The following is a 9,798-nucleotide window of genomic DNA, read 5'->3' as shown; positions in this document are numbered from 1 at the left end:
ACCATGTTCGGTGCCCATCGAGGGTAACATGGCGCTCTCCCCCCTCCTCCTTGCGGAAAGGCGACGTAGGGGTGTATGTAAAAAAGCCGAGTCTGTCCCTGATCGTCCTCTCGCCCTGTGTGGAGGCTCGGGGGCTGCTCTCGCAAACCCGGCTCCGGCCAAACCGTTGACAGCGTCAACATACCAGCCCGAGAGCTTGGGCCCCGACCGTGCACCCGGGCTACGGCCAGTTCGCATGAGGGAACAACCAGACCAGCCGAAGCATCACGCAAGGCATTAAGACCTCGAAGGAGTGAAACCACTCCTCCGAGGCCTCGGGGCTACACCCGGCGGGTGCGCTCGCGCGCACCCACCGGAACAAAATGCAACCGAGAAAGGCTGGTCCCCTTGCAAAAAAGTGTGACGAAAGCCTCCAAGCGAGTGCTAACACTCCCTTTGAGGCTCGGGGGCTACTATCAGGGACCATAATTAGGGGTACCCTCAAGACGCCTAATTCTCAGCTGGTAACCCCCATCAGCATAAAGCTGCAAAGGCCTGATGGGTGCGATTAAGTCAGGAATCAGTCCATACGAGTCACTCGATCACGCTTCGCCCGAGCCTAGACTCGGACAAGGGCAGCCGACCTCGAGGGACTTCCGTCTCGCCCGAGGCCCCCCATTAACGGCGGACACATCTCCGGCTCGCCCGAGGCCTTGGCTTCGCTAAGAAGCAACCCTGACTAAATCGCCGCACCGACTGACCGAGTTGCAGGAGCATTTAACGCAAAGGCGGCCTGACACCTCTATCCTGACGCGCGCGCCCCGGCAGAGCCGAAGTGACCGTCGTCACTCCGCCGCTCCACTGACCGGTCTGACAGGAGGACAGCGTCGCCTGCGCCACTCCGACTGCAGTGCCACTCGACAGAGTGAGTCTGACAGGCAGTCAGGCCTTGCCAAAGGTGCCATAGGAAACTCCGCTCCGCCCGACCCAGGGCTCGGACTCGGGCTAAGACCCGGAAGACGGCGAACTCCGCTCCGCCCGACCCAGGGCTCGGACTCGGGCTCAGCCCCGGAAGACGGCGAGCTCCGCTCCGCCCGACCCAGGGCTCGGACTCGGGCTAAGACCCGGAAGACGGTGAACTCCGCTCCGCCCGACCCAGGGCTCGGACTCGGGCTAAGACCCGGAAGACGGCGAACTCCGCTCCGCCCGACCCAGGGCTCGGACTCGGGCTCAGCCCCGGAAGACGGCGAACTCCGCTCCGCCCGACCCAGGGCTCGGACTCGGGCTAAGACCCGGAAGACGGTGAACTCCGCTCCGCCCGACCCAGGGCTCGGACTCGGGCTCAGCCCCGGAAGACGACGAACTCCGCCTCGCCCGACCCCAGGGCTCGGACTCCGCTCTGGCCTCTGCCGAACGACCTCCGCCTCGCCCGACCCAGGGGCTCGGGCTCGGCCTCGGCAACAGAAGACAGACTCGACCTCGGCTTCGGAGGAGCCCCCACGTCGCCCGACCTGGAGCACAGGCCCGCCACGTCAACGGGAAGCGCCATCATCATCCTACCCCGAGCCGACTCGGGTCACAGAGAACAAGACCGGTGTCCCATCTGGCTAGCTCCGCCAGATGGGCAATGATGGCGCCCCACAAGCTCTGTGACGACGGCGGCTCTCAGCTCTCTTACGGAAGCAGGTGGACGTCAGCAAGGACTCGACCGCTCCGACAGCTGTCCCTCCGCCAGGCTCCGTTGCTCCTCCGACAGCCACGACATCACGCCAGCAGGGTGCCAAGATCTCTCCGGCTGCCACATTGGCATGTACTTAGGGCGCTAGCTCTCCCTCCGCTAGACACGTAGCACTCTGCTACACCCCCATTGTACACCTGGATCCTCTCCTTACGCCTATAAAAGGAAGGACCAGGGCCTTCTTAGAGAAGGTTGGTCGCGCGGGGACGAGGACGGGACATGCGCTCTCTTGGGGCCGCTCGCTTCCCTCACCCGCGTGGACGCTTGTAACCCCCCTACTGCAAGCGCACCCGACCTGGGCGCGGGACGAACACGAAGGCCGCGGGATTTCCACCTCTCTCACGCCCGTCTCCGGCCACCTCGCTTCTCCCCCCTTCGCGCTCGCCCACGCGCTCGACCCATCTGGGCTGGGGCACGCGGCACACTCACTCGTCGGCTCGGGGACCCCCCGGTCTCGAAACGCCGACAATTATATTTTCAAAAGATCACTCATTATACAAATATGTTTATTTTGATGTACACATAATGATTTCTTACATCTAACAATATGTATAAGTGAAAACGTTTTGCATTAATAACAAAGGATAATGTCTAAATTATAATTAAACAGAGACGGTGATTCCTGTCGATTTATTCGCACGGAGAACGTGGATGGGGAACAAATGTCCCCGCAAACGTTCGTAGGGATCCCCGTAGGAATTTTTTTCTTCGCGGAAACTTGTATAGGGAGCTATTCCCCTATAGGGAATTCCCCATTGCCATTAGGCTCGGTCCAAGGATCCTACCATCCACAATCGCTAGCTTTTATTTATCACTCCACTTTGCCAAATCTTTACTATCAATCGATGATCAAATCATCATCATGTCAATTTTTCCTTTACAGATTTATATAAATATACTTAATTCGTAAAACAGATTAAATTACATTAGTTAAAAATAAAATTTACATGATTCATAAAATTAATAAAAGTATATTACTAAAAATAAAGATTACAAAATTCATAAACATAAAATATAATTCTTTTGACGGATATCACAAACATGCTTCATGTTGGTCATGGATATCACAAATATGCTTCATGTTGGTCATGTACCGGGCTAGCATAGATTACGATCTCACATTGCAAAATGGTTGCAGAAACTCTCGGTGTTTCCGGAATAATGGTTGGGGGCGACAATGGAGGACTTGACTATCCTATAATCGTCTATGTTATATGATTCTCTGCATTCATCCTTAATAATTATATTATGCAGAATGATACATACACACGAACACAATAAGAACTTGGTGAGCAGCGAGACATAGCCACAGCCCACAGGTGCTCCTAAAAACTGTTGCCGAGATCCGTTGCCTTTCAGATTTAATCTGGTGCCATCTTTTCTTAAATTACTCTCGAAATCACTATTTAAATAATCATTAAAATAAAAATGTTTATAAATATTTTTAAAATATTATATAACATTTTTATATTTTATGCGCTCTTTATCTTTAACCAGCAAAAAAATGTATTACAGTACTAGTAACTTGATCGCGCTTCGCGCAAGCCTTTCAACAATATATTTATAGTTGACTCGACACACATACATAGTCAAAGAAGTGTTATTATAGATACAGAAACAGAAAAGTGACACTTCTGAAAGTATATACATAGTGGTGATATAGTAGTAGAACGTTGCAGTAGCCTAGATTCTATATTACAAATTGGGCTTTTGGGGAATGTTAGGGAAGATAGGTGGGGATGGTGGTGACTATTCCGTGAGACCCTTGGTGAAAAATTCCTAGGAGTGGTGGCCATGGTGATCAAGTGCGGTAAGCGGTTCGGTAGCTAGGATGAAGAGATGACTTCCAACTTAGTCAATGATTCTAACAATCCGAATGCAAAAGATGATGGCTACCCATAAATGAATATGATGTTGTGCAACTCAAATCTAACAAAGCACTAAGATGTTGTGCAACACGATGCATATTCAAATAAGCTTTACAGCGCAATGTAAAGTACTAATAATGATAAGCCAAAACAGTAAAGGATCTAATTTTGGGCGCAAGCAATAAACAACTTCAATAGGTGCTTATATAACTTTTTTTTTGCAAATATAAAAGAAGGTACGTACAGGACATCAAGCTGAGGGGCGCCGATAGCGCAAAGAAAGGATGTCGCTGGGCGTGGCATTTCCACAAACACCTTGAGCTCGATGTCTTTGTACACGCCAGAACACAGTACACCGGTACCTGCTATGTGGCTCTGGGCATAGGCATGGCAAGAAGAACGCACCTCAGGGAAATCTACTCCAGGCGCTTGCTTTCTACCAGCACCACACCGCGACCATAGCGTGCCCGCGACCACTATCCGTGCTCTCCCCTTCCAGCGATGTGCTACATACCTTGCAGGCTCGCAGATGTCGGGTTTGTTCCGTCTCTCGAGAAAGCGTAGGTAGGTGTAGAGCGCGTTGATAGTCGCCTAGAGGGGGGGTGAATAGGGCGAAACTGAAATTTACAAATATAAACACAACTACAAGGCGAGTTAGCGTTAGAAATATAAACGAGTCCGCGAGAGAGGGCGCAAAACAAATCGCAAGCAAATAAAGAGTGTGACACGCGGATTTGTTTTACCGAGGTTCGGTTCTCGCAAACCTACTCCCCGTTGAGGAGGCCACAAAGGTCGGGTCTCTTTCAACCATTCCCTCTCTCAAACGATCCCTCGGACCGAGTGAGCTTCTCTTCTCAAAGCAAAGCCGGGAACAAAACTTCCCCGCAAGGGCCACCACACAATTGGTGCCTCTTGCCTTGATTACAATGGAACTTTGATCACAAGAACAAGTGAGAAAGAAAAGAAGCAATCCAAGCGCAAGAGCTCGAAAGAACACAAGCAAATCACTCTCTCTAGTCACTATGGTGTTGTGTGGAATTTGGAGAGGATTTGATCTCTTTGGTGTGTCTAGAATTGAATGCTAGAGCTCTTGTAGTAGTTGGGAAGTGGAAAACTTGGATGCAATGAATGGTGGGGTGGTTGGAGTATTTATAGCCCCAACCACCAAAAGTGGCCGTTGGGAGGCTGTCTGTTCGATGGCGCACCGGACAGTCCGGTGCACACCGGACATGTCCGGTGCCCCCGCCACGTCATCACTGCCGTTGGATTTTGACCGTTGGAGCTTCTGACTTGTGGGCCCGCCTGGATGTCCGGTGCACACCGGACATGTACTGTTCCTTGTCCGGTGTGCCAGTATGGGCACGCCTGCCTTCTGCGCGCGCTGCACGCGCATTTAATGCGCCGCAGGTAGCCGTTGGCGCGGAGATAGCCGTTGCTCCGGAGTTGCACCGGACAGTCCGGTGCACACCGGACATGTCCGGTGAATTATAGCGGACTAGCCGTTAGAGATTCCCGAAGCTGGCGAGTTCCTGAGGCCGCTCCTCCTTGGCGCACCGGACACTGTCCGGTGTACACCGGACAGTCCGGTGAATTATAGCGCGAGTGCCTCTGGAAATTCCCGAAGGTGGCGAGTTCGAGTTGGAGTCCTCTGGTGCACCGGACACTGTCCGGTGGTGCACCGGACACTGTCCGGTGTGCACCGGACAGTCCGGTGCTCCCAGACCAGAGGGCCTTCGGTTGCCTATTTGCTCCTTTGTCGAAACCAAAACTTGATCTTTTTATTGGCTGAGTGTGAACCTTTTACACCTGTGTAATCTATACACTTGGGCAAACTAGTTAGTCCAATTATTTGTGTTGGGCAATTCAACCACCAAAATTAATTAGGAACTAGGTGTAAGCCTAATTCCCTTTCACGCGTCGACGCGGAGGAGCGCCATGACGCTGCGGCAGGAGGCGGTGCGTGGAAGCGATGGATGGCGTTCAGCCTGGAGCCGGTCGACACAGACAACGTTACAGCATTGGGGGAGAAGGGGAATGCAATTCCTGGCGGCGGCAACATGGTGATGTTTGAGAGGGAGGGGATGACACTTGGGCGGTTGGGCCTGCGCCGGCACAACCACGGCGTTTGAGGAGGACAGGGATATGGCTCCTGGTGGCGGTCTACGTAGGCACCACGAATGCGATTGAGGGGGCATGATGGAGCTCTGGAAGCATCGCGTCGTTTCGCGTGTCACAGAGAGGCCGAAGTTGGCGTGGTCGTTGCCGTTGAAAAGCGATCCTATGGCTGCAAAGTAATGAGCCGACGTTGAAAAGCGATCCTATGGCTGCAAAGTAATGAGCCGACGTGGATGCAGCAAGAGGCAAGATTCCCTCCCCGCTCTATTATAAAGAATTTGGAGATCTAATTAAGAGACCGTTGTTAAAAATATAATTAAGAGACCACTGTTGAAGAGTATGTTTTCGCTAAAATATGTATTATTTCTACCAACTAAGAATATTTAAATATTTTTAAATAATCATTAAAATAAAAATGTTTATAAATATTTTTAAATATTTTTAAAACATTTTTATATTTTATGCGCTCTTTATCTTTAACCAGCAAAAAAATGTATTACAGTATTTGGAGATCTAATTGAGACTGTTGTTAAAAATATAATTAAGAGACCACTGTTGAAGAGTATGTTTTCGCTAAAATCTGTATTATTTCTACCAACTAAGAATATTTAGAAATAATATAAAGATATTTTTTTTGTTATTACTTTAAATTATTAGAGCACATCCATTGGTCATGTCTCCGGCTCTCCGTGGCTGCCTTGAACATTTGAACCAGCACGAATCAGTCCACCGCTACTGGCTACTAGCTAGGACACCTAGTTGAGTCCGGTCATCCGGGAGCACTCCTGGCCGACGACGGCAGCCGTGGATGGGCTACGGTCGAGCACGACGTCGTAGCCGTCGGTCCAGCTCTCCATCCCGGGCACCATGACCTGCCAGAAGAGGCCCCCCGCGAGCGGCCCTCCCGCTCTCGCCGACGCGTAGATCGCCTCGTACACCATGCGGAAGTAGGCGTCCCGCATGGACACCGTGTAGCTGTTGGAGCGCGCGGACCAGCCGAACTCCGCCACCAGCAGCGGCTTCCGCAGCACCGCCGCGGCGTCGCCGGCGTGCGACGCCATCCACCGCCGCATGAACGCCACCTGCGCGCCGTCGCTCGCGCCGGGCACCCTGCAATGCACAACGCACGTAATACGAGGGACGAGGTCGATCGGGAGCCGTTCCCAACGCGGTCGCCGCCATGCATTCGATCGCGCGCCTTGTGTGTCGTTACAACAGCTTACCATTGGTCGGGGTAGGAGTGGATCGTGGCGAAGTCGACGCCGGGGATCAGGTTGTTGGAGATGAAGTCGGTGCCGACGGTGTACCCTCCCGGGTTGAACTGGCGCTTGCGGTCGGGCGTGGACTCGATCGCCGTAGAAGCCCTCGAGCCCGATCTCTACCGTGTGGTTGGGATCCACGGACTTGACGTAGCTGGCCATCTCCGTGATCCAGGCCTGCAGCGTCTTCCCGGAGAGGTCGCTCTGGCAGCGAGGCTCGTTCATGAGCTCCCACGCGAAGATGGCAGGCTCGTCCTTGTACGCCACTCCCGTCATCTTGTTCACTCTCGTGAGGACTGCCTGTGAGAATGGTGCATCATATCAAGCGTCTTGAGATGGTTATTATATCAAGCGTCTATGGAGTGCGTGGTCGACGGGCCTTGACATGGTTCTTGTAGAACCCTTTGGTCACGCTGTCGGTGAAGAAGTCGTCATCAGAATTCAGGCTGTGCCCCTGGGTTCTTGCCCACTGCACGTACTGCTTCTTCCCGCCGTACCCGTCCCAGTTGTTCACCAGGCTCAGGATCAAATGGATCCCGCGCTTCTTTGCTTCGGATATCACATAGTCTAGACCCTGCAGAGAGACATCCATGTCACATTGGCAGCTGAAGATTTTTTTTTTCCGCAGAACAATAATCCATGCATGCATGTATATAGCTCCAAAAAATCAGAACTGAAAAGCCGAAATATATACGAGAGGGGAGAAATTAAGTTGCTATACGCGTAAATAGCGTGATATCTAAAAAAAAAAAAATAGCACGTGCGCCCAGGATTGATTGCCTCGCCGGCGTCCGACACGAGATGCAGGGCATACCCTGAACACCTCCTCGTCGTACACCCCGGGCGACACCTGCAGCGCGCGGTAGCCGCCGTCGCTGAACGCCCACGTCCGCACGAGCGTGGCGCCGAGGCGGGCCGCCTCGTCCAGCGCGGCCGTCGCCTTGCTCCGGTCGGCCGGGTCCGACGCCATGTACATGAGCCAGTACGCGTTGAAGCCGTTCGAGTAGAACGGCCGCCCACCGATCGTGAAACGTGTCCCGCTCGCCCTCGCGAAGGCGGCGTCGGCGCCGTGTCCGGTTCGCACGAGTGCGGCGGCCGTTAGGGACAGGACGACGGCCAAACCAAACGAGATCTCCCGTCTGCTCTTCGCCATTGTCACAGAGCTAGCCGACGTTGCGATGATCGGCAAGATGCAATCTTGCAACGTGAACGACGACGTCGGTCAGTGTACGTTTATTTGGTACGTGTGTGGGCACGTACCAAGCACTTGGGCACGCTGGATTGTGTGTGTATATATAGTAGCGGCGATAGGTCGTGCCATGGCTATGGCAAAGAGCAGAGGCGATCGAGACGTCCGTCATGACTCATGACGATACGTGCTTGTGCGACCTTGCGTGCACAGTTCGTTTGCCTCTTCGGGTGCCGTCTTGATGAGCATGTCATTGCACGAAACTGCAAACTGCCTGTGCGTGGGGAGACCAGGAGACGGCGGCGGGCCGTTTGGTTGGAGGAAGATGAAAGGATGTTCCAATGTCCCATGCTGTTGGATCGTCACGCCGAGGAAGTTGTGCAAGAAGACGTGTTATGCGTGATGATACAAGTGGACGTGTTAGCTGTTAATGGATTCGCTTAAGAAATATTGTCAATGGATTCGCTTAAGAATATACATGTAACTATAAATTATAACGAGACTATAGCACACCAATGTATTTTTTTCAGACATAAGTATTATATTAGCTACATATGGATATTAAATTAAATGAAAGAGTGGAGACATATACCAGCTGAATAGAATCCTAAAACCATTTGTTTGCATGTTTAAAAAAAAGCGCTTTGATGCTTTGTAACATTTCCTAATTCCTGGTATATTGAACAAAAAAATATGTTACTTTTTCGCAATTTTTGAACAAGTCCGATTAATTGTAGTACGATGCTCACATGTTAAAGCTTCCCAATTCAAAATTTCATCTTCTTAAAAAGATCAATCACCTTATCAATACTGTTGGCTGAAAACACATCTTTCTACGCATAGCATATTTGGCAATCACACATGAACTGATCACTCAGCTTGTTTCTCAACCTTTTTTACAACACTCATAACTGAAACATGTTTGCACTGAAGTTGTGGCAATCCACAATATTAGTAGTAGCTTTAAAGGTTGATAGGCGAAAAGGAAACTAATAAGCTTATTTGTTTGCAACACTAGTTTAGCTAGATCGATCAACAGTCCCATCCAAATTGTCAAACCTTCTACATGCTTTCACGTTGTCAGTGTATATAACAAGTTCAAAGTCAAGACCATTCAATTTATTTGAATCAAAATCATATTGATAAAGCTTAGGTAGCCTTACTATTGTTTCTTTGTTAAAGGCAAGAAATGAGTCATTTGTGTTAAAAGTCGCCACGTGATCCAACAATGCATAATTTACCTCACCGAAACTGTCATCGAGCTCTTGAAGTTGCCAATCAATAACATAATTAAAAGCTTCTATTTAGTATTGATGGAGTTTTCTTTTTTGGTTTTCTTTCGTGGTGCGTGCCTATTAGCATATTCCTCATGCATGTTTCCATCGCAAAATAAGTATGTCTTCTTCAAGAGTGAGTTCCATCCATTCTCTCTTACATTTTGCAGCTCGTTTCTTGTTGCACTCACACATGACATGACATTCAAAATATCTTGATCCTTCCTTTGTAATGATTGTGACAAAGTATTTGCACTTTCCAATACATGGAGCATCATGTGTAAATAAAACGGTGTCAAAGATAATAATCGTGACAGTCGTGTTTTTAGATGAAACATTGTCAAGAGAGACGACTCCGTAGTCCGTACGGTGGCTA

The 9,798-nt window shown here is 50.5% G+C and overlaps 1 protein-coding gene across 1 annotated transcript; it reads right to left on the bottom strand.

Annotated features, from left to right (window-relative positions):
- Positions 1 to 6,316: 6,316 nt before the first annotated feature.
- LOC100280295 (putative endo-1,4-beta-mannosidase family protein) lies at positions 6,317 to 8,296 on the bottom strand. The gene is made up of 4 exons (NM_001153222.1): positions 7,774 to 8,296; positions 7,339 to 7,533; positions 6,924 to 7,259; positions 6,317 to 6,810 (listed from the first exon to the last, which is right to left on the bottom strand). The coding sequence occupies exons 1-4, from the start codon at positions 8,110 to 8,112 to the stop codon at positions 6,514 to 6,516; spliced, it is 1,167 nt and encodes a 388-aa protein (NP_001146694.1). The 5' UTR covers positions 8,113 to 8,296; the 3' UTR covers positions 6,317 to 6,513.
- Positions 8,297 to 9,798: the final 1,502 nt, after the last annotated feature.

This window comes from Zea mays, chromosome 4, assembly GCF_902167145.1.
Source record: "Zea mays cultivar B73 chromosome 4, Zm-B73-REFERENCE-NAM-5.0, whole genome shotgun sequence".
Classification (NCBI taxonomy): Eukaryota; Viridiplantae; Streptophyta; class Magnoliopsida; order Poales; family Poaceae; genus Zea; species Zea mays.
This window is presented reverse-complemented; position numbering and strand designations above follow the sequence as displayed.